The sequence below is a fragment of the Microtus pennsylvanicus genome, chromosome 17 (assembly GCF_037038515.1).
Source record: "Microtus pennsylvanicus isolate mMicPen1 chromosome 17, mMicPen1.hap1, whole genome shotgun sequence".
Classification (NCBI taxonomy): Eukaryota; Metazoa; Chordata; class Mammalia; order Rodentia; family Cricetidae; genus Microtus; species Microtus pennsylvanicus.
In genome coordinates this window covers 37,455,271-37,482,692 of record NC_134595.1, presented here as the reverse complement: position 1 = coordinate 37,482,692, position 27,422 = coordinate 37,455,271, and the positions used below count along the sequence as shown (strand labels likewise).

Sequence of the window (27,422 nt, the reverse complement as noted above, 5' to 3'; positions counted from 1 at the left end):
CACACACACACACACACACACACACACACACACACACACACACACACACATTTTATTTTATTGGTGCCTCAGGATGTCAGTTTTCCTGGAACTGTAGTTACAGATGGTTGTGGGACACCACATGCATAGGTGCTGGGGGTCAAAACCAGGTCCTTTGGAAGGACAATCAGTGATCTTATCGACCAAGTCTTCTCTCCAGCCCGCAGCATTTACACTTAACTGCTGAGCCAACTTTCTAATGCCATTTACTAACTTTTGAGATACAGTTGCTCCTATTTGAGGGTGACTTGGAACTGATTCTCCTGCCTATTCCTTGTAAGCTAAGTTTACAGGTATGTGCCACCACATCCAGCTTATTGTACGTATAATTCTTGTAGCCACACTTTTATTTTATGCACATGAATGTTCTGTCTGCACGTATGTCTACCAGGTGCATGCCTGTGCCCTAGGAGGTCAGAAGAGGGCATTCTATATCCTGGAATGGAGTTATGAGCACTTGTGAGCCACCATGTAGGTGCTAGAACTGAACCCATGTCCTCTGGAAGAGTAGTCAGGGATCTTAACTACTGAGTCATCTCTCCAAACCAATAATATAATATTTTGTTTTTTTTTTTTCTAGACAGGGTTTCTCTGTGTAACTGCTCTGGGCTGTCTTGGAACGTGCTTTGTAGACCAGGCTGACCTCGAACTCACAGAGATCCACCTGCCTCTGTCTCCCAAGAGCTGGGATTAAACATATATTTTTAAAGTTTCATTTTGTCTGTATTATGAAAAAACACAATTATTTTATTGACCTTGCCTTCTATGATCTGCTAAATTCGCATGATTGTAAGCATTTGTGGAGTTCCTTTTAGTTTATTTCTATCCACTGTTTCGTCAGCGTATATGGAGGTTCTCCTACACACCCCCTACCCCTTTAAACCACACTGGTTAGGAATAATGGAGGTATGAGATTGGACATCCTGGCTTTCTTCACCTCAGGGAAAATTACTTTCTTTTTAGACAGGGTCTCATGTAATAGAGGAGGACCTTGAACTCTTGGAGCTCCTGCCTCTATCTCCCTAATGTTGGAATCATAGGCATGTACTTGGTTTATGGAAAATGATTTCAACATTATTTTTTTTTTTTGAATTTTTGAGACAGGGTTTCTCCGTAGCTTTTTTGGTTCCGGTCCTGGAACTAGCTCTTGTAGGCCAGGCTGGCCTCGATCAACATTTCTTTTGAGGGGTTTGCTGTAGGATTTTTGTTGATGCTTTTTATTAGATTAAGGATTGCTTTATAACCCAGGTTTTCTGTTCTTCCTTTGACTTTTCTTTGTGCAATGCTGGGGATAGCACATGCTCTACCACTAAACTATATCTCTAGCTCTAACCTCAAACTCTGTAAATACTAAAGATGACCTTGAACTTCTGAACCTCCTGCCACCATTTTTTGAATGTTGAGATGATAAATGTCTGCAACTCCACCTGTTTCTTTAAAAAAAAAATATTTTTGAGATAGGGTCTCATTAGGTACCCGACGCTGGCTTTGAATTTAGGCATCTGCCTGCCTTTGCCTCATGAGTGCTGTGATTAAAGACATGTGGTAGACGTAATTAAAAAAAAAAAATCATGGATAGGTGTTAAATGTTATCTAAGTGATTGTTTTTCTCCTGTTGTGAACCACACTGACTGGCTCTCACAGACTGAATCAACCTGATATTTTTAATGATAATTTTGAACACTAATCTGATACATTATTACTTATTTACTTAGGTTTTTCCAGGCAGGGTTTCTCAGTAGCTACGGAGCCAATTCTAGAATTTGCTATTGACCAGGCTGGCCTTGAACTCAGAGATTCGCCTGCCCTTGCCTCTCCTAGTGCTGGGACTAACGGCATATGTCACCATCACTCAGCCTGGTCCATTATTTTAATGCACTGCTAGATTTGATTATTTATAGGGAAATTTCTGTGGTGCCATAGATCAAATTTAAGGTCTCAAGTATGTGCTTTATCACTATGATATACCCCTTACTTCCTTATTTTTCAGTTAAAAAAACCATATAAAAACCATAAAAACAAATGTTTTTATGTATGTGATTTGCTTGCATGCATGACTGCACTAATTGCATGCCTATGCCTGCAGAGTGGGTGTCAGACCTCCTGGTCTACATCCAGACAGTTGAAAGCTGCTATGTGGGTGCTGGGAATCAAATCCAGGTCCTTGAAAGAGCAGTCAGTACTCTTAACCTCTAAGCCATCTCTCCAGCCTTATTGTTGTTCTTGAGACAAGGTCTGTCTATAGCCAATACAATGTAGAGCCTATCAAGACATGGCTGCTTGACCTCCCAACAGTCATTGTCTCAGCTCCCAGCTGGCATTACAGGTATGAGACACCTCACCCAGTTTCTTATTTTTTTTTTTTTTTTTAGTTTTTCGAGACAGGGATTCTCTGTAGCTTTGGAGCCTGTCCTGGCACTAGCTCTTGTAGACCAGGCTGGCCTCTAACTCCCAGAGATCCGCCTGCCTCTGCCTCCCAAGTGCTGGGATTAAAGGCGTGCGCCACCACCACCTGGCTTATTTTCATTTTAAGACACTGGTCCTCACCACTGAGTTAGCACATGCCTATCATCCCAGACTTTGGGAAGCTGGGGCAGGAGAATCACAAATTGAGGACTAGACTGAGCTCCATGTGATCCTTTGAATTTTACGTCTCTATTCACGGCAGTTGGTCCCTAGCACTTCCTGGAATGTCCTTGACAGACTTTGGTGGATGGGCGCTGCTGCTTCAAAATGAATTGAGATCCATCTATCCCTTCGTAAGATTTACCCCATTGGCAATTCTAAGATATGAACGGGTCATGTGTAGGCTGACATTGGGGAAGTTTTTCTCTCTCCTTTTAAAAATGCTGTATGTGTGTGGCTACATATACCATGATCTGTTTGTGAAGCCTACAGGACAAATCTGTGTTTTCTTCTACATGGATTCTGGGGATCAAACTTGGGCCATCTCACCAGCTCCAGCTTACTTTTTGAGGTTCTACCACTGAACCTGGAGTTCAATATTTCGGCTAAACTAGCTGACCAGGAAGTCCCCAGAATCCACCTGTCTCACACTCAGTGCTAGAGTTACACATACACACTGTCAAAAGTTTTTATGTGCACCTAGGTTTGTGTAGTGTTGGCTGGGTATGTGTATTAAAACACACACACACACACACACACACACACACACACACACACACACACACCAGGCAAGCCACGACTTTTGCTTCAGTTCCTGACTCAAGGTTCCTTTCCTTGATGATAGACTATAATGTGTAAGGGGAAGTAAGGCCCCTTCTCCCCAGTTGGTTTGGGCATGGTCTTACCATGAAACCAAACTAAAACAGAACAAGCACTTGACCTCCTGAGCCATCTCCCAAGCCCCAGTGCAAACTTTCATCCCATATCGAAAGTCATGTATTAAAAAAAATTCTGATTAGTCTTTAAGGAGTTAAATTCAGTGATGTTTTCAAAGAATATTTTCGTTTGTAGCACCCCGCCCCCATTTTAACTGACTTTTGCTGTTATTCTTATTGAGCTTGCCAGTCTCCATATCAACACAAAGCCAGTGATTTTTATCTGTGATGTGTGAACTGGATGTTATATATTTCATTACATTATTTGTGTGTATGCGTGGGCAGGTACAGACCACAGTGCCCCAGGCGAGGTGAAAGGATTACTGCTGGAGTTAGTTCTCTCCTTCCTAGGGATTGAAGTCATTAGGCTTGGTGGCAAGCTCCTCCTGTGAGCTTTTTACTTGCCCATTATGTTTTGGGTTTTCTGTTTATTTTCGTTTTTCCCAGACAGGGTCTCACTATATATCTCTGACTGTCCTGGAACTATGTAGACTAATCAGGCTGGCCTCAAACTCAGAGATCTTCTGCCTCTGCCTTCTAAGTGCTGGGATTAAAAAAGACATGTGCCACCACCACCACCTGGCAACATTGGGCATCTTTTATTTCTTTCCACTTTATTTTTGAAAGATAGGGTTGCTATGTATTTGTGGCTGGCCCAGAACTCACAATGTGACTATCTGTACTAAACTGGCCTTAAACTCACAGATTCACCTGCCTCTGCCTCCTAAATACACTACCATGCCTGGCTTCCATCTTAATTTTTTTGAGCCAGCCTCACTTAACCCAAAGATTGCTGCTTTGTCTAGAATGATTGGACAACAAGCCCCTAGCATCTGCCTGCCTGTTGGGGTTACAGGTGTGCTGCTATACCCACCTTTTGCTTGGGTGATAGGGAATCTGAACGTAGGCTCCCATGCTTGCATGACAAGCACTTTAACCAATGAACCATCCATCTTCCCAGCCCTTCCATGGGTTTTTGGTAGCAGCTTTGTCCTCTTTTTCCGGGCTCTAGAGCAGCACCAATAGCGGGGAAATTCTATTTAGAAGAAAGGCCTTCTCTGAAGCCTGCAAATGCCTCTCCACCCTGCCTTCTAAAATCCTTGAAAATAGCTGGAAATGGGCTGGTTGTATCCTATTAAACCAGGCACAAGATCAATTCTAAAGATGTCCTGAACTCCGCAGCTGACATTTAAAGCCCCTAATAAATGTAAATACTGCAGAATAAATTTAAGCACTACCCCTTTATTTACAGAAATCTCTCCCACCCAGGCACGGAAGGCAGGAGTGAGGTTCTGCTTGTGCAAGAGACACTATCAGGTAAGGGCCACCATCCTAGACAGCTTTCACGATCGGCTGTAGCCTTCTGGTCACCTAACAATCTGCCCACAAAGGAACTATCGTTGTCCTCTTAGCAGGGCAGTCTCTGTGTGTAAGCAGACAGGGTAGAGGTAGGTCCAACAATGATCACCAGATTAAAGTGCTTAGATATCTCTATACTGACAGAATAAATTTCCCAATTAAAAGAATTAAAAAAAAAAAAAACCAAACAAACCAGAGCATGTTTTATTTCAATCCTGATGAGGGAAAGGGATGGAAAACACATAATAAGGGGAGGGGTCTTGTTATATAATACATACAACATCAGGGCCAGCCATAGGGAATGAGACCTACTGCACCCCTCCCTGTCCAACTCCTACGCAGGTTCTGAAACCAGCTGAGGATAGATGGGATGTGAACTAAGACGCTTGGCACAGTAACATGGCCAATGCACCAAGAGATGGAGACTGTCCCAGGGAGCAAGGCCTCAGCTGCTCCCCTAGTGGAGAGGAATGAGAAACTTTGGCTCAGCAGGAAGGCAGATTTCAAAAATCAGTGTACCCCTGTTAAACCTTTTTTTTTTTCCTTTTCCCTTGTTAAACTTTACAGATCACAAACTGGAATGAGTCCAAACATCTATCAAGTTGATGCTGTTTCCTGTTTTCTCTAAGACCTTTCCCCTTCAGGCCTGAGTCCGCGTTCTCCTCTTCAATTGGAAGGCAAGGGAATGAGTGCTTATTCTAACCTTCCTAAATCTAGGCTACTTAATCACTACTTTCTCGGCTCTAGAGACAGAAGCCAACTGACAAGCCCGGCTCCCTTTGTGAAAGCCGGCTTAAAGAGCCCTTGGGTTGGCTCAACTGCCCCTACAAAGGTTTCTATGAGCATCCGTCCACCCCTTTATACTACTTCCTCAAACTCGGTACAGACATCTTCAAGCATGTGAGACATGGGTTGAAGACTTGGTCTCTAGAGTTGGGGCAATAATCCCATCTTTGGAGATAAGGATGAGAGAGAAAGAGCAAGTGCTGAAAATGGGAGAAAGGTCACAGAAATAAAGGCAGTTTACAATAGGTTATAGATTCAAGCCCATGGAGATGGAAGGGGAACTCTGACACATTATCAACAAGTAAAAATATTTTAGTGACAACCCTGTAGTTTCCATAGACCAGTAAAAAAATATGTGTTAAAAGGGGGAGAGGAGACTGAGCCAGCAGAATCCAGCCATTCATCTTAAATCTGAAGAAACTCATTCAGCTAATACTGTTTCAAGTATAATCATGAGCAGAGATGGCGCTGTTGAAAGGGATCCGACCTGGACCCAGGGGCTTGCTAGCCTCCCTCGAAAAGACACCGGAAACTGTCTTTGAAGACCTGGATCTCAAGATTGCCATCCTCCTGCCCCAGTACAACACTTTCAGGAAAGTTGGGTAAATTAAGACACCTGCTTTAAGTTTAAGCGGTTAGAAGAAGGGGAAAGCACTGAGATTTGGAAAAGCTAGCAGCTAAAGCCAGAACCAAGGTGAAGGTTCTCAGGGCAGCAGAGGGGAAGGTGGGGTGCTCCTGCTTGTCCTTTGGCTGTCCTCTTCCCTGCCTCCCATTCCCCCCGACAGCCTGATGCCGCTATCCGTCTGCCAGAGGGGATGCAATGCCCAGACCAACTTTTTATTGAGCTTATGCAGCTAACAGACTTGTAAACAGTGCCAATTGACAAAGTTTTGCTGAAAACCACAGCTTGTGTCCATTAAACACACCTCTCTCTAGATTAAAAACAACAAAAACCCAAAGTAAACAAATACTGAAAAGAATTAAAAGACACATCTTGAGTCTTCCAGGAAGGCAAAGTTAAAAAAAAAAAAAATTAAGCCACATGGCTTATGGTCCCAGGCACTCACCATGCCTAGAGTGTTGCTACTATTACCATGTCTCCTCTCTACCAGTGGCTAGGAGCAGGGTCATCTTGGGCATGCTGCAAATACAGCATTTGCTGGTGTTGACATCCTCCTGGGGCTGTGGTGGCAGACTGCTGTGTCAGGAGCCCAATTCCTGGGAGCAGCAGGGGGCTCCAGGATCTCCAGTCAGCCCACACACCTCAGTGGGGTACTTTGCCCTTTTTCTCCAGTGCAGTTCAGCATTGAGGTTGTCTACTCCCAGTCGGCAATAAAACCTGAGCTGTTTTCCTCTTAGGTTCCACCCCACTCCCCAACTTATGGGAGTAGTGGGACGGAATAGAGGCTCACTGAGGGGGCAGGGGAATTCCCCGGGGATCTGTGACCTGGCCCTCTTGCAGGTTCTTCACCAGCTGTGCCAGCCAGCGTTTCGTGGTGGTGTCATCTTTTAGCACCTGGGCAAAGGTTGTGTCCTTCAGCTGGTCAGGGAGGCACTGTCTGAGTGCTTCGCGTGCCCTACATCAGAAACAAACAAACCAACCAGGGAGACAACAAATAAACCCACATTTTGGGGCTTGGAAGAGCCCCTTTCTTAAATATAAATATACAGCTTCCTAGGTAGGGATCTATGCTCTGCTAATCAAGAATCTACTGGAATCCCTTAAAGCAGGTCTTAGCATATGTTCAGAATGTGCAGTCCACAAATATTTTCAGCATACCCCAGTGCAGAATTTAATGCAAAAGCAAAATGGAATAAAACGGTGCAATAGTTTACTTCACTCAAAATTGTTTTGATTTATTATAATAAATTCTGTCAAAAAATCATTAAGCATAGTTTATGGTAAATGAAATTATTTTAAAAATTGAACACTGACAGCAGACATGACTTCATTTGTATGATAAATCAATCGATTTTAATTCTATACCAACATCAGTTATGTCTTTAAGCAAACGCTTCAATTTTGTATTTGAAAGCCTTAATAAGCGATGAATAGTAAAAACTATGGCAACATTACCACCTAGAAGCCTCAAAAAGGCAAATGCCAACTCCATACAGGCTGTTCAGAACAGCTACAGCTCTGATACTCAAATAGGAAGAATTTCTAAGAAGTATATTGCAAACTTGGGAGAAAATAGGAATTACCGAAAAATAGGACAAATTATGATCAAAGAATAGCTAGGGCTCGAATAACCTAGTGGCTACAGACTGGGTTCACATTAAGCTACCTGATTCCTAGGAACTCAGAAAGCACTCCATTATGTGGCTTGGCAGAATCTGAGCGTGTAGCTTTCAGCATAAATTATGGATGGATAGGACAAAAGGTCAAACATTTCTGAAGTGCATTACATCTACAAAGTGCATGATGCTGGCAGATATCTTGATCACACCAAGAAAAAGCAATAAGCTCTACATCTTACAGGAAGCAGAGAACTGCAAGAGTAAGTAAAGAGCCTCCAGGCTACAGAACTTTGCAAGAGATCTTTGGAACTATACTTATCTTTCTGATTACTTGGAGTAGTCATAGAAAGCTCAAACAAACCATATGATATGGCCTCACTTGAAACTGTCTGGGCTTTCTGGAATTTGAGGGTAGGACAATGGGAAGATCTAACTAGGGGATATTCAAAATTAGAACCTTAGATTTTAATAGGAACTTAAGTCCATCTAAGATAAACTAAGACACAGGACCTGAGCCACGAGACTTTTCCCTTAAGTCCTGAGTCCTGCAAATCTTTACCTGGGGTTATCTGAGAGTCGAAGGTAACATCTTACTACATGCTTCAGCAGACGGGCAGACGGTTCTTTGGATAGCTGCAGGACCATTTTACCCTGTTTTACCCAAAACAAGGATGGGAGAAAAAAACACAAATAATTTTGACACCAGAAATCAGATCATCTAAGAATCATTAAAGAAGTTTCCAATATTTTTTATTTTTTCCTTTTTTAGACAGGGTCTATGTGGCCTTGACTAGCCTAGCACTCACTATATAAATCAGGACTCAAACTCACAGAGATCTGCCTTTCTCTGCTTCTGGAGTTCAGAGATTAAAGGCACTTGCTATTATGACAGATAGTATTTTTGAGACAGGATATATTACTTCTTCACTTGGCTGGTGTGGAACTCTTGCTGGCCTCTAGCCTGCAGTGATCCTCTTGCCCCTCTCTGCCTTATAAATACTGGGATGACAGGCACGGGACACCATGGCTACAACAGTAGTTTCTAGTTAGAAGACTAAGTTTTCAGCCAGTTACAAAGGGACTAAGTAAGTTATGTGATCGGCAGTTGTAAAGAGAGTAAAGAAAAGAACTCACCAAGATCATGGCAACATGGGAAAAACGCTCATAAGTCTGACATATATAAGCCAAACCAGTGTCATCTAAGAGAATCTTCTGGAGGATGAATGTGGCAACCTAGAGCATAAAGAACAAATACTATCACACTGAGCAATTACTGTATGTCAGGATTTTTTTAAAGGCTATTTATAGGCCTTATTTTTCCTATTGAACTCATTAAGTATACACACCATGATTTTCATTTTACATAAAAGGGAAAACCCTAGATAACTATTAGAATTGCCTAAAATTTGAGGCCAGCCTGAGGTACTTTGTGAGTACCAAACCAGCTTAGAATGGACTTAAAAACAAAAACAAAAAAATAAAAAACAAAACAAAACACAAAAACCAACGACCACACCCACCAACCCAAATGTCCTAATTTAAACCAGACAATCATTGTGGGGGAAGAGTTTGAGACAGACTCTGTAGCCATGGCTACCTAGCCTCAAACTCACAGCAATGCCCTTGTCTCAGCCTAGTAAATGTTGGGACTACAGGCAAGAGTCACAATGCTGGCTTGCAGAGGATTAGGATGCTAATTATCTCTCTTTGGTGTCATCAGAACTATCGTTACTGTTCTACTGAGGTATGTCACTGCGATGGGCCAAACAGTATGCCTCCACAAAAACAGCCAGTGCTCGCAATCACTGAACCATCTCTCCAACTCCATCCTTGTACTTTAAAATACTTCCCAGGTTATTGTATCATTACAATAGCCTTGACCAAGAACCTTTATTTCAAAGTGTGCCTACTATGGGCAAGGTGTTATGTGTTATACAAAGAAAGCTAAATACAAAGCCTAGTATGGTGGTGCACGTCAATCACCCAGTCAGTCCTCAGGAACCTGAGGTAGAAGGATTGTTCCAAATTTGAGGTCTGCCTGTGCTATACAGTGTCAGGCCAGTAAGGGCTACATAGCAAGACCCTGCCTCAGAGAGCAAAGGTAGAAAGACAAGAGAAGCTATTAAGTTAAAAAAAAAAAAAAAGTATCCGTGAGAACTACTCTTGTTGAAGCATAAAAAAAAAGCCAGTGGAAACCTAGAGACAGGAATGAGTTAGTTTTAGACACTTGGAAGTAGGGGGTTACTGAAATAGGAACTAATCAAGTTGACTATAAAAATAAGTATTTATAAAAATAAATAAATCTTTTAAAAAAAGCGGTTAAATTCTGTAACCCTACTATTGTGAAATATCACTATAATCTGAGGCATAAATTCCTCCAAACATGCTCTTCAATATAAACATGTAGTAGTAATAGTTAATTAGACTGGCAGGCACTTCACCTAAATATTTTTACATCAACCAAAAGATGTGTGTGTGTGTATGTATACATATACATACAAGCACTCACCCCAAAACTGGTGAGCTGTAAAGAAATGTAACAGGAGGTAAAATACTTGACTTTTAAAACAGTAAAATGGACTGGAGAGTGTGCTCAGTGGTTAAGAGCATTTACTGCTCTAGTAGAGGACCTTAATTCAATTGTCAGAACTCCAGCTGGGCAGCTGGGCAGCTTGTAGCCTCTTATCTTGTTCAAGGGATCCAACACCCTCAGTTCTGACCTCCAAGGGCACCTGCATATATGTAGCACACACAGACAGAATCATGCATGGACACACAGACATACACTATCTCAACCCCACCCCCCAAAAGCAGAATATAAGAAAAGATAGACATGAAAGACAGATAATACAGCATAACTAAAGTTAATGAAATAAGAGGCTAGAACAAATAAAAGAGAAATATAAAAAGGCGAGCCATCGACAAAAGAGACTTTAACTTTACTACAACATTCAATGTCAGAACACAAAAGGGCTTTGGCAACAGAATTTTCAGCAGGAAAAATGAGGTAAGAATTTTATACAGTCTTACTGAAGCTCGAGTACACATGGCACACGTCACATGACAGATAACCAGAAATGATGCATTTGGCATGAAGATGGTGCAGCGGGCAAAATTCTTGCTGTACCAGCTTATAAGGACCTACGTTTGGAATCCTAGCACCCACGTAAACACTGATGTGACATTGTATCTGCAATCCCAGACTGGCCTTTAGCCAGTCTAGCAAAACAGTGAGCTCTAAGACAGAAACATAGGAGAGCAGTAATGGAGACACCTGACAGTGATGGCTAGCTTCCACATGGTCATCTTCACAAATACTTTTTAAAAAAGATTTATATTTATTATGTACAGTGTTCGGCCTGCATGTATGCCTGCAGGCCAGAAGAGGGCACCAGATCTCATTACAGATGGTTGTGAGCCACCATGTGGTTGTTGGGAATTGAACTCAGGCCCTTTGGAAGAGCAGCAATGCTCTTTAAACACTGAGGTCTGGGGGTTTTATGTCTGTCTTTTGAGACAGTGTCTTGCTATCAGCTCAGTTTGGCCATGAACTTGTGATCTTTCTGCCTTAGTTTCCATTGTTTGTGGTTTTTAATGATCTGATAGTTTTTACATGAAAAGGGAAAATATACAGGGACCCCAGAGACTGCTCAGGAGACAAAAGCAGCAGTGTGTGTACTGACTAGTTTATGTCAACCTGACACAAATTAGTGTCATCTGAGAGGAGGGAAACTCAATTGAGAGAATGTTTCCATAACACTGGGTTGTAGGCAAGCCTGCAAAAAAATTTTTTAATTAGTGATTGATGTAGGAGGCCCCAGAATGTTATGTCTATTTTTTAAATATTTATTTATTTATTATGTATACAGCATTCTTCCTCCATGTATGCCCACACGCCCGAGGAGGGCACCAGATCTCATTACAGATGGTTGTGAGCCACCATATGGTTGCTGGGAATTGAACTCAGGACCTCTGGAAGAGCAGCCAGTGCTCTTAACCTCTGAGCCATCTCTCTAGCCCTCATGTCTATCTTTTTTCTTTACAATCATTTTCCTTTCTTTTCTGGGGGGAGGGGGGAGAAAGTGTGTGTGTGTGAATTTCTGTGCATTGTATGTGTACATGTGTCTTTTGAGGCCAGGAGAGGACTGGTGGTCTTGGGTGCTATATAAGAGAGAAGTTGAGCAAGCTACATGGAGCAAGCCAGTAAGGAGTATTCCTCCAGGGCCTCTGCATCAGTGCTTGCCTTGACTTTCTGCTCTAACTTCCCTGGATAACAGACTACAAGCTGTAAGAGGAGATAAACACTTTCACCCCCAAGTTGCTTTTGGTCATAGTATATTATTACAGCAACAGAAACCTTAACTAAGACATTGTGTAACCCTGATGACCCAAGTTTGACTCCCAGAACCCACATAAAAAGCCAGATGTGGTGGCATGCATCTGTAACCCCAACACTTCTATATTGAGATGGGAAACTGCCCAGAAGCTGGTGGACCAGCTCACTCACAGCAGTAGAAACAAGAGACCCTTCCCCAACAAGGTAGACAGTGAGCACCACCTCCCCAAAGTTGTCGTTTATGTCCACAGGTGTCCCATGGCACAGTCACGCACACCCACACAAATAAATACACTTCAAAAGAGAAAAATGTCTGGAGAGGCAGAAAATGATTCTAGAGCCAAAAAGCAGCTCAAGAGCTAAAACAATGCTGAATCTCACTTAAAAGCACGCACCGTTTTAGAAAGCTCACTTCCAGATTCCATAATACGCAAACACAAAGGGATGATTTCTGTTGTCAATAAAAAGTTGATTACTTCTTGTTCGTCTGTTTTAACCAAGGCCCCTAAAGAAAATATGGGCAAACAAAATTACTTTAGAGAAATGATTTCTAGTTACATTTACTCTGCAAGTTAAGAAATTAAAGTAATATACAGACTGCAGTTTCTGCGTCAAGCAATCAGTTTCATATCTACGTGAACAAAAACAACAACAGTCATGAGTATAATCCCACTATTGGGAAGACTAAAGCTGGGAGATGTTGAGTTCCAGACTAGTCTGAGCAACTTAAACAAACATTGTGTCAAAGTTTAAAAAATAATAAAGCAAACGGGGAAAGTGCTCAGTGGTAAGAACACTAGCCTAATACAAGGAGTTATTTAAACTAAATTCATTCAACGTAGTTAAAATCAAATTATTCTTTACTCCTTTATAATTTGATGCTAAAGCCAGATCTTGATTACATTTTTTTTCTTTTTTCTTTTGGTTTTTTTGAGGCAGGGTTTCTCTGTAACTTTGGAGACTATCCTGGAACTAGCTCTTGTAGACCAGACTAGCCTCGAACTCATAGAGATCGGCCTGCCTCTGCTAGGATCAGATCTTAATTACTGATCCTCGCCTTTGTTATTAGCAACATTGAGAATGGTGCTTGATATATTTGCAAGCACTTACTAATAAAGGAGATGATGCCAAAAACAAAAAATAAATAAGCTGTAAGAAGACGAACAAAACATATTAACTTAGACCACTACTGTAAGAATTTCAGGCTTACAAAATGTCCCTAATAACTTACTAGTCAGGTGTTTCAGTTGCTAGAGTGTTTGCCTAGCATGCACGATACCTGGGTTTGATCCCTAACACTGCATTAAGTATGGTGATGTATATCTATAATCCCAGCACTTGGGAGATGGATGTTAAAGGAAAATAACAATTTTAAATAAAAAATTTAAGAGTATACTCAGGTACATAGCAAGCCTGAGGCTAGTCTATGATATACAAGACCCTATCTCAACAAAAACAAAACAAAAATAATAAAATCACTCACCAATAACTCCAAGGCTGGTGAGCCGAAGATATTCAAAGGGACGAGTTTTGCTGACTGTGTGCAAAAAGGGGTACAAAAAAAGTGGGATGTGTGCTGCAAGAAAAGCCGACCTAAAAGAAAAAACAGCCACATATAGAACCCAGAGTTGACTTCTAAACATCAAGCCCGAAACAACATGTGAGATTGCCAGAGTGAGGAATCTTAAGAATTTCATTGGCTTTTAGTCTTGACCAACGTTCTAAAATGTGTAATTTTGTACCCTAGGAGATGTGTCAATGTTTGAAGATATATTTGATTGTCAGAAGCAAGAAATGTTGAGGACTATTAGCATACAGCTTAGAATAGTATCCTCCTGCCCTCATTGACACATTATATACACTCAGCTAAGGCATCACTATGCAACATCCACCAGGCGAAGGTGATTAAAGCAACACAATCTACCTCAGTATGTACCAAATATCTTAAAAACTGTATAGTTGAGTAAGTACTCAACTATAGGTTAAAAAAAGTCAATAAGTGCTAAAGCCAATGTATTGCTGCATACCTAGATAGAATCCCATTATTCAGGGCCTGCCTAAATTAGGAGAATCATGACTTTGGGGCCATCCTGGAGACACTGTCTCCAAAAGAAGAAAAGAAAGAGAAGAGGGGGAGAAGAGAGGAGAGCAGAGCAGAGAGAAGGGGAGGGGAAAAGATGAGAGAAGAGAAGGAGGAGAGGAAAGAAAGAGAAGGGAGATAACATATAAGAAGAGAGGAGGAAAGGGGAGGGGAGGAGAGAAGAGGTTGTATCAATGCTAAAGAGATTCTTCCAGAAGGCTGCAAAGATGGCTCTCGGTTAAGAGTATTTTTTGGGATCTGAGTTGAGGTTCCAACACCCATTTCGGGTTTTCTATAACTGACTCTGGAAGCTAGAATTGCAGGGGATCCAATGTTTTCTAGTCTCTGTAAGCACCCAGAAGAAGCAGCAGGCAAGCATGTGTGTTTGTCCTTTAGCACATGCATGCACACACGCTAAGGCCAGCTGTGGTGGCGCGCACCTTCAATCCCAGCACTTGGGAGGCAGAGGCAGGTGGATCTCTGTGAGTTGGAGGTCAGCCTCGTTTGTTTACAAAGGGAGTTCAAAAACGGGGAAGGGAAAGTCTTTTTAGATCAAACGTCACTGCTGTAAGATGACTCCGATTTAATTAAACATAAAATAATTACTTTTTTTTTTTTTAAACAGGGCCCTTTTCTGTAGCAAGCCTCTTGTTTTTGCTTCCCGAATACTAGAATTACAGGTATGAACCACCATGTCAAGCTTAAAGCTCTGGTTTCCTATTTGGGATTAAATCACTGCCACAAAATACTTTTAAGGTAATTAAGCAAATCTTTTCTATTTTTTTAAAAATATTTATTTATTTATTATGTATACAGTGTTCTTCCTGTATGTCTGCCTGCAGGCCAGAAGAGAGCACCAGACCCCATTACAGATGGTTGTGAGCCACCATGTAGTTGCTGGGAATTGAACTCAGGACCTTTGGAAGAGCAGGCAATGCTCTTAACCTCTGAGCCATCTCTCCAGCCCCCTTTATTTTTTATAATTTATTTAATTTCAGCACTTGGGAGGTAGAGGCAGGTAGATCTCTGTGAGTTTGAGACTAGCCTGGTCAAGAAGAGCTAGTTCCAGGACAGGCACCAAAGCCACAGAGAAACCCTGGCTCAAAAATAAATAAATAAATAAATAAATAAATAAATAAATAAATAATTTAAGTTTCCTCTGGAAGAGCAGTTAGTGCTCTTAACCACTGAGCCATGTTTCCAGCCCACAAATCTTTCCTCTTAGAACATAACCAATCACTAAACTGGTCTGGTCGATCTGCTTATGTTCAGAGTGTTTACTGCTATTCTGAAAACTGCTTGTTTCTATGATGTTGAAAGAATTGTATTCTACTTTATTTTAAATCATATTACTCTTCCCTCAATCTGTAGCCACAGACTAAAAATAGCCATCAAACTTAACAGCATAGAAATATATATATATATATATATATATATATATATATATATATATATATATATATATATCAACTGTCAAAGAAAAAAAAAGGTGTGGATGGTGGTATACAACCATAATCCCAGCAGCACTTGACACATAGGTAGTAGGGTTAAGAGTTTGAAGACAGCCTCAGCTATAAAAACCAAAGCAAAAACAAATAACCCTAACCACAAATAACCACAAGGAACTCCAAAACCAACCAATAATAGTAATAATAATAATTATAATAATAATAAGTTCTGAAGACTCACACCCACACACCACATTGCATGCCCTTTCTCTGATCACTCAGCAAGGGTATCTAAGTTCCTATGAAACACCAATCTGCCCCCACTAACTTTTCCAACACACTCACAGCCCTTACCTGGTCTCCGGGTGTGAGGCCACACATTGTAGTAATGCTAAAGCATTGCATACTCTGTTAGACTGATGTGCTGTCAAAGTTGGAGGGTTGATAGATGGATAAATATTTACAATTTCCTGAAAAAGTGCAAAGAATCCCAGAGAGCAATTAATCACAAAATTATATCACAGCGTCACAGCACAGTAACTTTAAAAGACCACTTTAATTCCTACAGAAATTGAATTATCATCACAAGCGTACAGGAATATCTAGGCAAGACCTTTCTCATGTGTCTCTAGGAATACTACTATGGCAACAAATGGGTCTCCTACACTTCCTCCTAGGTTTTGCAGCAAGTCTTTATTTTATGTGTTGATGTTTTGCCTGCATGTATGTCTGTGCCTCACGTGTATGCAGTGCTCACAGAGACCAGAAAGGTGTCAGATCCCCTGGAACTTGAGCCATAAGTCTCGGCAATCAGAACCGAGACTTCTAAAAGAGCAGCCAATATTCTTTACCATTGAGCCATCTCTCCAGCTCCCATAGCTAGTCTTTTAATTGAGTGACCCTTATATAACATTTTATAACTTTAACTAATATTCTACTTTATAAAGACGAAACCTATATTGAACACAATCATTTACTTTAGCTGCAAATTTTTCCATAAAACCAATAGATTCTTGGCTACAAGTGTTGAACTTACTGAACAGATTTGAAAGACTATTAGTAATTTGGGGAGGAACTTTATAGGATGATTATTTTATATTATCTTGATACCTTGAGGTTGTTTCATTTTAATTTAATTTATTTTCCACCTATAACCACTTTGGCCTGATTCAAATTTTCAGTTATTCACTCTTGGTCTTACTCTGTGTGGTGTGTGACATCACAGTACGCGTGTGGAAGTCAGAGGACAACCCGCAGGATCCATGTTAACCCCAGGGGTCAAACTCAGGTTGTTAGGCTTGGCAGCAACCAAATACATGTATCCATAAGCCACCTCACCAGATGCAGTTGTTTATTTTTTAAAAACACAGAGATTCCCGCTTTTAATGCGATAGCGGATACACCTTTATCTCAATATTTTCTTTCCTCAGCCACATCTATGTGGTCCTTATACTATTTCTTTTCTTTTTTTTAAAAAATTTATTTATTTATTATGTATACAATATTCTGTCTGTGTGTATGTCTGTAGGCCAGAAGAGGGCACCAGACCTCATTACAGATGGTTGTGAGCCACTATGTGGTTGCTGGGAATTGAACTCAGGACCTTTGGAAGAACAGGCAATGCTCTTAACCACTGAGCCATCTCTCCAGCCCCCTCCTTATACTATTTCTATGTTTTTCCCTGCTATACAGATCAACCCATTGTATGTCTAAAAGCTGTGTCAAACACAGATTTTAAGGTTCACCTTTCAAACCAACTAAATTCAATCTTCAAAGTCAATCTCCAAAATATGTATTTTAACAAATACTTCTGCTTTTAAAAAATGGTTTCTTACAAATGCTAATATTTAAACAATCACTGGGCGGTGGTGGTCCACACCCTTAATCCCAGCACTTGGGAGGCAGAGGCAGGCGGATCTCTGTGGGTTCAAAGGCAGCCTGATCTACAAAGCAAGTTCCAGGACAGCTAGGGCTACAAAGAGAAACCCTGCCTCAACAAATAAACAAATATTTAAACAACCATTCTTCTAAAGTCTGACAAACACGACTGAACTCTGAATACACACCCACCTGCAAAAGTGCTGCAATAGTACCGAATGAATGCCACAGCATGGGTGCAAGGTCAGGGACGGATTCCCGCTTCTTGCTTAGCTCCAGCAAAGCATTTTCCCTTGTTTCAGGACTGGACAGTTCGTTGATCCACTGGTAGATCTTCTCTCTGTCCACTTGGGCCAGTGCAGTAGGCACGGGCTTCAGGGGAAAACAAGAAAACAAATGTCAATTTATTACAGTTAAACCAAGTCTTATCCTGCAGTAGTGCTTTAGAAAATGTATTTTCTAAATAATAGGAGCTTTAATAAATGCATATATTTGATGTAAAACAACTCAATCTGTTTCACAGTTAATGAGCCCTTTAGGAGTTTATGTTATAGGTGTATTTGGGCTGTACTGAAAATATACCAGCATGCTTACTACTAAGATGTCTTAAGGCAGAAAACTAACAAAGAGCTTTCAATAAGACATGATTTAACTATATCTTGGTGGATCTTTATGTTGGAATATTATATAGCCCTTTATGAAAAGACATAGCTCAATATGGACCACATTACATAAAAAAAAGCGTGCAAAATACATTCCCATAAAAAGAAGGATACGAATGGAAAGAGGTACATTTACATTTTAGCTTTAAGTCCCTTGCCTAGTTCTCATAGAAAAAGTGCTAACAAAACTAAAATAAATAAATAAACAATTAGTAAACCAAACTACCTTCACAAAGTTTAGCCATTTATAGAGTTGTGTGGCCTAGGGTAAGCCATTCAATTTTGTCACGGTTAAAGTGGAGCTACTGTACTAACTACCAGTTTCTAAAAAAACTACAAGTTCAAAAATATCTTAGAAATTATTTAGATTTGTTGTAAGAGGGAAGCATCAATTTTATATAAGTATACTTCTCATACAGTAAACGCACACCATGTTAAGTAAACATTGCGATGAATTTTGATTTATATATCTTAGTGACCACCCTAACAATTATGATATAGATCACTTCTATTATCCAAAGTTATCCCCAAAAGTTCTCCGGGGCCTCTTTCAGTAACCCTATATAACCTGGTCTAGACAACACAGGTATTTTCTGCTGCTGCAGAGAAGCCAATGCTGTCTAGGAATTCCTATTAGAAGGAAAGGCTTCCTCACTTTATCCTCTCAGCTAAGAAACAGGTTAATAAAGGTTTAACAAGATCAATGTCAAACAGTGACTGTATGGCCGAGTTCAATTTACCTAACAGCACTTCCTAGAATCAGTGTCTGCATATAGCCTATACAATTGAAATTACAAACATCCCTCTCCAAGCTGAAGAAATTATTTCTTACAACTAACAAAACTTTCTACAGTCTGTTTGTTACAGTACAATTCATTAATAAATAGTTGGATTTGCATAGTGAGTTGAACTATTAATATATACACAATATCATCTGAGAAGTTTAATTTAGAATATTAAATACTGTCTGGAGAGATGGTTTAGCAGTTGAGAGCATTGGCTGTTCTTTCAGAGGATCGAGGTTCAATTCCCAGCACACGGCAGCTCACAACTATCTTTAACCCCAGTTACAGGGAATCTGACACCCTCACACAAACATACATGCAGGCTAAACACCAATGCACATAAAATAAAAATAAACCTTAAAAAATTCATTTAAAGGGCTGGAGAGATGGTTTAGCAGTTAAGAGCACTGACTGCTCTTCCAGAGGTTATGAGTTCAATTCCCAGCAACCACATGGTGGCTCACAACCATCTATAGTGAAATCTGATGCAAAAACAAACAAACAAACAAAAACAAACAAACAAAAAAAAACCCAAGCAAATAAAATAAAAAAGAAATAGACCCTATCTCAAGAACCACTCCAGAGGCACAACTTCCAAAGTTGACTCTGGTCTCCTCACATGCACATACTCAATACGAACACATACACACAAGTTTCATTATTAAGCAAAAACCAAGTGTCTTTTCAATAGACTTAGGGTATTGTGGGCATTGCTGCTTGTAATCTTCCTCTCAATTTCTAGTAAATGGTATGTCATTGTTTTTTGCCCAGATCAAAATAACATAAGTAGTTTGGATTATGGGAATAAGGGATTGTGAAGGAATTGGCTCAAATTTTTATTCTTAAATCTTGTCACCAACCAAACAGCTTAACGGGTCAAAGCTGCCATGTGGATCAAATAGCATAACAGATGTTCAGGTTTTTAAGTTTATGTACAGCACTGTAATATAATTGAAGAAATACCTTTTCTTTCTTTCCTTTTCTTTTTTTTTTGGTTATTTGAGAGAGGATTTCTCTGTGTAGCTCTGGCTGTCCTGAATTTGCTCTGTAGACCAGGCTGGCCTCGAACTCAGAGATTCATTTGCCTGCCTTTGCTTCCCAAGTGCTGGAATTACAGGCGTGCACCACCACCGCACAGCTTGGAAATGTTCTTTAACTATCCTGCTTCTCATACGGTTGAGTCAGTATTATTTAAGAGCTTACCCTGTTATAGGAACTGTCCTAGCAGTGGGGAAACCAAGTAAACAGGATTCACAACCTTTGCCCCTGATCTTGAGAGGAAGACAAACAACCCACAAGTTAAAAAATAAAAAAATTTAGTAATTACATACCAGGAAATGCATACTCTACAAGAGAAAATGTTGGGGTTACAAGCTACAGTAAACATAGTCTGAAAGTTACTGAGGCAGACTTGCATTTATGGAGGCAGTCCTATGAAGGTCAACTCCAGGTAACGAAACTAGAGACCTGCTTCTTGCAGCAGAAAAGTGATGTACTTTTTGTCGGAGCGTAAGGAGCAAGTGACAAAAACCGAGCCCATGAACATGACTAAGGACCCCATCATACCGGGCTTGTAGGCCTAGAGTCTACTTTCTCTAAACGTAACCGAAAACCACAGTATGACTTCAGGGAGGTGTAACACGTGATTAGCTTTTCTTGTTCAAAGATAAAATGAGATTTGTGAGGAAGGCTTCAAACACAGAGAACTCTAAGATGCAATCATCCTGAACTTCGGTTCTCCGGATTTCTACATGTAAAGCAAGTGGATTGAGCTAGAAGCCATTTCCTTCCCAATGAGATGCCCGTAGGCGAGGAGTTCCAGGAGCGAGGGAACAGAGCGAATGGCCACGGTATTATCCTCATCCCCGCCGACGCCCAGCACACAACCGGCGTCCAGAGATTGACGCCGAGCTCCAATGAATCAATGAATGGCCTACTGGGGCCACGCGGGGCGCGGGACCAGGCCTCAGCGCCGGAAAAGATCGAGAGAGGCCGCGCGCCAGACCAGGAGGGGAGCCGGAGGAGAGGGGGATAGCTGGGGGTCCGACTCCGCCAAAGTCGGGGCCGGTGTGGAGATCCCGGACCTCCGGCTAGGGGCAGATGGAGCTGAACTCGGGGCCCGGCTCCGGGATCTAGGAAGAAAGCTGAGACGGGTATCCGGGCGCTGCCACTCACCGCTGCCGTCGCCAGGCTGTGCATGTTGGGAGCGGCCGCCGCTCTCCTCCTTCCGCCGGACGCGCCGAACCCGCGTCCCAGCTTTAGCGGCTGTGCAGCCGAAGATGAAGAGCCGCCATCCGCCTCCGGTTCGCTCCTCCCCCTTCGCAGCCCTCTGACCTCTCACCTCTGACCCTCCACCCACTGAGCACTTTCCCGCCTACTGGCCCTCGGCCTAGCTAATAGTGTCAGACTCTTAAGATACAGGATCAAAATGACGTCTGCAACCTACTGGTCCTCGTATTCCTCTGGCGTCGCAGGTATATCCCCAGAGGAGCGAGAACTCCGACTTTCCCCCTAAGGCCAGAGAAGGGCGGGAAAAGGCCGGCCGTAGGGGAAGGACACGAATTGCGCATGCTCAAGAGGAAAATGGTGGGCGGTCCGAATTCGGAACAACGGAGAGTGCGCAGGTGTCCTACCATACCGTCACGGCAGGGGGCGGGCCGCCCGGGTGAGGGGCAGGGCGTGGTGAGGGGGCGGAACGAATGCCGTCGGGGCGGGGCTTGAGTGTTGACGCGCACGCGCCCAGACTGGTTGCGTCGAGAGTACGTGCGTGCGTACGTGTTTGCGTGTAGTCACAGTTCCCGCCATCAGCGGGTTCAGGTGTGTAGGAGCGATCGCGGTGTCGCCGTCTGGGGCCAGGAGAGCCCCTTCCTTCTGAGCCCCTCGGCTCCTCCCCCTCCGCGAGAACTCTGCTTCCGGCCGGCTCGTCCCGGGTTCGGACCCTCTAGCACAGGTAAGCGGGCCGGGACAGCTCCGGAGTCGAGCCGTTTTCTCCAGCCTCACCCCCCACTCCCGTGCGGTCCGCCCACTCGGCGTCCACTCCAGAGTTCGCCCGGCTACTACTCAGCCTGCACCGGGTCCCCGGACGCTTCCTGTGTCTTACAGGTGCCCCGCTCGAGTGTTTTCCCCTCCGCTTTCCCTCTCCTTGAACGCGGCGCGTATTGTCACTCCCTTTCCGCATCCTCAGCCTGCCCCCGCTTTGCTCGGGTTGTGGTGGTCTTGGCTTGCCTCCTAACGAGGCCTGCTGTCTCTCCAGGTGACTTCCGATGTCACACAGCCCTTAGACCTTGGATGCGATACTCATTCGCTGTCATGGCCATTCTTTACTTTCCTCCTCCTCTTAAACGGTGCTCACGAGAAAAGTCAGAGAGTTAATTTTTTGTCGTGCATTTGGTTGCTTTCCGTATCTAGCCACTCCTGTTAAGCCCAAATCCGTGGATCCTCACAAAAGCCAACAAAGGAGAGTGAGTCCCATAGTAAAAGCAAAGAGCCTTTATTTTAATCAAGTTTGCAAACTCGGTCTCTCCGCAAGTCCAACATATTGAAATATCCGGAGAGCCCCGGGCTCAATTAGAATGGGGTTTTTATAGTAGTAAAGGTGGGGGTGAGGGATCTCAGAGGTTCATGACCCCTGATTGGCTGACATTTGTCTAGGGGTGTCATGGTGAAGTGCTGGCAGGTGTTTCTATTTACAGTGCTTCGCATGCCAGGAATTTCCTTTGAATGGTCTGCTCTTGGGTGGGGGTCAGGTAATCTGGGCCTGCCAGGCATTGTCTCAGGGTAAACTATTGAGACTCCAGACTCCATTTAAATTTATTGATGTCCAGAGTTCCAGGTGATAATGGTTGGAAGTAAAGAAACTTCCTTTGGGTGACCTGCCCAGACTTAGCTTATCGTGTCTGGCCCTCACACTCCCACGATGTCCAATTTAACAATTTTAAATCAAGATCTGGTAAAAAAAAAAAAAGGTAATTGGTAATAAAGTTCCGTGTCTTTGGAGAGTTGTACTATAGTGTTTTTCAGGTATTCTCATGGTGAGTTGCAGTACCTAATGAATCTCCAGCTGAAATAGATAATCTAAGAGAATGTTGAGGTGGTAAAGAGGCATTTGGGTTTATTGGGTTAGAGATTAGAGGAGGGTTTTGGGCCATATATAGATAGATACATATATGTGTTTGTATGTTATGTGTGTCATTTAACTTGTGTAAATTTGGAACCATGTGTGTGCATGACATTGCCTAAAGAAGAATACAATGCTAGAGAAGGGTACTTCGGTAGCATGGAGATGCTTAACGCTTAATAATGGGTATAGGGACTAAAGAGATGAAAAAATGTCGTTGCATACTGGCAAAAGGTAAACGAGGGATGAAAAACTCAGCAACAAACATAATCATTTGTCTTGGTGAGAAATTTAGGCAGGGTAAAATGATTCGATTTGGGGCTGGGGTTTTCTTGTGTTGCCATTCCATTCCTCTCTAAGTTTTAAATTTCACTATATATTGATAATTTGAGAATTTTTATTTTCAGCTCTATATTCAAATAAATGGCTGTCTGCTTCCCAAACTCCACTTCTCCATTCATTCAGAAATAACGTACAATTTCTTTGCTTGAAACCCTTCAGTGACTTTCCTATTGCCAAGGTGCTTATTACTTTAAGATAAAATTTCAAGTCCTGTTCTGGGTTATGGTTCAGGTGCTGAAATGCTTGCCTAGCGTGCCCAAATCCTGCGTTTAAGACTCAGCGTCATATAAAGCAGGAGAGACGGAATCAGGAACTCAGAGTCCCCCTCCGATAAACCAGCCTAGGTTACAAGATGTTCTTGGTATGTGTGTGTTGGGGGGGCGGGGAGTTGATTGAGATTCTACATAACCTGGTTTTTGCCTACCTTATTAGATTTAGCTTTATCTTCTGACCTCTTCCTTTCTCTTAATTAACCTTCAGACACACTGATTTGTGTTGACATACAACATTTCTAGCTTAGGCCTTTCAACACACTATTCTGTTTATCTGAATTGTTTCATCCTTCAATCAAATATATCTTCATTTTCAGCTAAAGTAATACTTCCTGAGTAAAGCCTTCTCTGGGTTTTTTTTTCCCCTCTACTCTGAACCCCCAGCTTGGATAAAAGTTACTTTAGGCAGAACCGAGTCCTGCAGATACATCTGATCTCTTCACACACACACTGTAAAAAATAAAAATAAAGCAACTCACTTTCGTTTTCATTTCTCAAGAATTGGTTAAATGAATCAAATTGGAAATTGCCGTTAACTTAGAGAGATGTGAGATGATTTAAGAACCATCTTGTTTGAAAACATAAGTTTTCTGATACTCCCATTAGAACAGACACCTCATTCTGCAAAGGAAAACAGATGATGTGCCTTGGCTGTAGGGTGCTCGCTTATCATGCTGGAAGCCTGGATTTAGCCATGGAAATTTGAAAATGAGCAGGGGACAAAGAGCAACAAAGGGTCTCCAGTTTAGGAAATTTTTTACTTATTCCTGTGTTATCAAATCATTTTCATTTTTTTTTCTTTTTGTTTTTTGAGGCAAGCTTTTTCTGTGTAGATTTTGGTGTCTGTTCTGGAACTTGCTCTATAGACCAGGCTGGTCTTGAACTCACCAAGAGCCACCTGCCTCTGCCTCCAAAGTGCTGGAATTAAATATGTGTATCACTCTCTCCACCTCCCCCACCTCCACCAAATCATTCAGATTTTAGACAGTCTAATGGAAAGAAATCTTTTCTTTTGTAGATTAGAGATAAATCTTATTTAGATCAAATTTCTTCTCTCTTTTATGACAGTAACTTTATCTTATGTGTGTATTTGTTTTATGAACTTGTATTATTTGTGTGGTGTCCGTGTACATGTCCATGCACACGGTTGGTGGGTTGGGTGCATGTGTGCCATCGTGTGTCTTGAGGTGGTTAGAGGGAGTAGTCGATTCATTCTCTTCACTCCCGGGTCCAGGGATCGCACTCATGCCATCAGGCTTGGGCAGCTGGTGCCTAAGTTCTTGTGTCTGATTAGGGAGGAAGCTGTGAAAACAACTAGTGTCACTTTAGTTCCTAAGGAGGGTGAGGGGTAGGAAATGGTTCTTAGAAGACTATTGTAGAAAAGGGTTTATTGATGGAAAATCCTCTGAGGGTGGTGGCTGGAAAGTGAATCACACAGTGCTGAGTATGCACTGTGGTAGTGGTTATAAATTTTGGTTCCAGCCTGGTGTAGTGGTGTATGCCTATAATCCTAGCACTTGAAGAATGGAATTAGAAGGAACAGTAGTTCCAAGATCTGCCTCTACCTACATAGTTCAAAACCAGCCTAGGCTACATGAAATCCTGTTTCAAAAACAAAGTAGGGAAAAGGTTTTGGGCATAGTTTTGTCTCTTGGTGACTCAATATTAATTTCTTTTCCTTTTTAAAAGATTGGTTTACTTTTATGTGTGTTTTTCCTGTATGTAGTATGTTTATATGTATGTGTACCACATCTGTGCCTATTGCCTGTGGAGGTCAGAAGAGAGTGTCTTTCCCCAGAACTGGAGTTATGGATAGTTTTGAGCCATCACATGGTGCTGGGAATCAAGACCAGGTCTTTTGCAAGAACAAGTGATCTTGATTACTAAACTACCTCTTTAGCCCCAAGGATGTGGATGTCCTGTATATGTGTTGCTTTTATTAATTGATGAATAAAACTGTTTTGGCCAATGGCTTAGCAGAGTAAAGCCAGGCGGGAAATCCAAACAGATAGAGTAGGCAGAGTCAAGGAGATGCCATATAGCTGCTGAAGGAGAAAGATGCTGGAACATTATTGGTAAGCTACAGCCTTGCGGTGATACATAAATTAATAGAAATGTGTTAATTTAAAATGTAAGAGCTAGCTAGGAATAAGCCTGAGCTATTGGCCAGTGTTATAATTAATGTAGTTTCTATGTGATTATTTGGGTCTGGGTGGCCAGGAAATGAAAGTCCAGTTTCTGTTTACTCCCTGCATAATTTCTTAATTTCTGAAAGCCTCAGTTTCCTTTATGTGTAAGATACAGTGATAAAACCTGTCCTCTAAGATTATTAATATTAAATCAATAATGTTTGATACTTAGCACTGTGTTTAGTAAATGCATAATATTTATTGGGTGGAGTGATGATTTAAAGAAGTGAGTTTTGAATGAGTTAACTTATTTATTTTTGAGGCAGCCTCTCATGTAGGCCAAGTTGGCTTTGAAACTAACTCACTATGTAGCTGAAGATGAACCTTGAATTCCTACTTTACCTCCCAAGTGTTGGGATAGAGGCATACCAGTTAATCTTTTGCTGACAATGAATTCCAGGGTTTCATGCATGCTAGGCAAGCACCCTACCAATGAAGCCACATCCCTATCCCAAAGTAATGAATTTCTGAATTAGGGAAGTACTTTTTGTTTTTTGAGACAGGATTTCTCTGTGGCTTTAGAGCCTGTCCTGGAACTAGTTCTTGTAGACCAGTCTGGCCTCTAACTCACAGAGATCCGCCTGCTTCTGCCTCCCGAGTGCTGGGATTAAAGGCATGCGCCACCACCGCCCAGTTTATAAATCATTTTTCTAGATGAACAGAGTTAAAAGTTGATGTTGTATTCAAACTTGTGGTAGAATTCCAGAGAAAGGTTTAGGAAAACCTAAAATTAAGAATTTTTTGTTGTTTATTTTTTAAAGAACTTTCTGAAAGGTGGTGAAGATAACCTTTTCTCAGCTTTTAAAAACTACAGATCAACACAACTTAATATTTTCCAGCTTTAAAAGCTACAGATCGACACAATTTACAAGCCGTCTTTTAGATGGTTATGATGCAACAATGTTTCTAAAGTCAACAAAGGATGTACTTTTTCACTGACTTAGTTTCAAAATCTAGTAGCAATACATAAAAGCAAGACACTGGGTGATGGACTTGCAGGTTCTTCCTGAGTTCCTCATTCTGTGTTGCATTTTAATATTTTCAGTAAGAGTGGTCTTTAAATGAGTCTTTTTGACATACATGATTCATTTTTTTGTTTAAATTTCTTATGTTGAAATTTCTTAAAGCACACTTCTGTTTTCTTTAGCTCAGTTGATGACTGACTCCTGGAGGGATCACTGGTAGAGCTGGAGAATATGAATAGTTTCTCAAGAAAAGTACATTGCTTTTGGCACAAGAAACAGAATAAAGGAGGATTGTTATTTTGTGTAATTTTTCAGTAAAAGTCACTGAAAAGTAAGTATTGGTTTTGTTTTGGTTCTGTATTTGCAGTAATATGCAACAGGCTAGAATTGACAGTTTAATTATACATTTGTTTTAGCATGATTTCTTTATCACAGAATGCCTGATATATATGCATTTAAGTAAATGACTACAAAAAGACACCTAGTTTGCAATATGAGCTTGCATGGAATCTCAAACTTGGATAGTTAGAGTTCAAGGAATATTTTTCTTCTGTTTATAGGAAGTTTAACTAATGCTGGGCA

The 27,422-nt window shown here is 41.5% G+C and overlaps 2 protein-coding genes across 7 annotated transcripts in view; one reads left to right on the top strand and one right to left on the bottom strand.

The window, feature by feature from the left end:
- Positions 1–4,916: 4,916 nt before the first annotated feature.
- Positions 4,917–21,622, bottom strand: Cnot9 (CCR4-NOT transcription complex subunit 9). Its single transcript, XM_075951578.1, has 8 exons — positions 21,131–21,622; positions 17,701–17,880; positions 15,985–16,100; positions 13,586–13,695; positions 12,498–12,607; positions 8,901–8,999; positions 8,326–8,417; positions 4,917–7,102 (listed from the first exon to the last, which is right to left on the bottom strand). Exons 1-8 carry the CDS (start codon positions 21,152–21,154, stop codon positions 6,934–6,936), a joined length of 900 nt encoding a protein of 299 aa, XP_075807693.1. The 5' UTR covers positions 21,155–21,622; the 3' UTR covers positions 4,917–6,933.
- Positions 21,623–21,710: 88 nt separating this feature from the next.
- Positions 21,711–27,422, top strand: part of Usp37 (ubiquitin specific peptidase 37) — a 75,538-nt gene continuing 69,826 nt past the window's right edge. For 4 of the 6 annotated variants that reach the window (XM_075951574.1, XM_075951572.1, XM_075951570.1 and 1 more), the window contains exons 1-2: positions 21,731–21,905; positions 27,023–27,171. The gene's annotated coding sequence lies outside the window, so the exon portion shown is untranslated. Of the gene's footprint in view, positions 21,906–27,022; positions 27,172–27,422 lie in introns of all 6 variants that reach the window. The other 2 variants (XM_075951573.1, XM_075951571.1) reach the window with 2 other exon arrangements.

What these genes read in the sequence shown, in the direction of transcription:
- Cnot9 (XM_075951578.1), bottom strand. Translation starts at nt 21,154, where the DNA reads ATGCACAGCCTGGCGACGGCAGCG. An exon ending in CTATTGCAGCACTTTTGCAG is followed by an intron (nt 16,101 to 17,700) that starts GTGGGTGTGTAT and finishes GCACTTTTTCAG; the next exon opens with GAAATTGTAAATATTTATCC. An exon ending in CGACTCTCAGATAACCCCAG is followed by an intron (nt 7,103 to 8,325) that starts GTAAAGATTTGC and finishes TTTCTGATGTAG; the next exon opens with GGCACGCGAAGCACTCAGAC.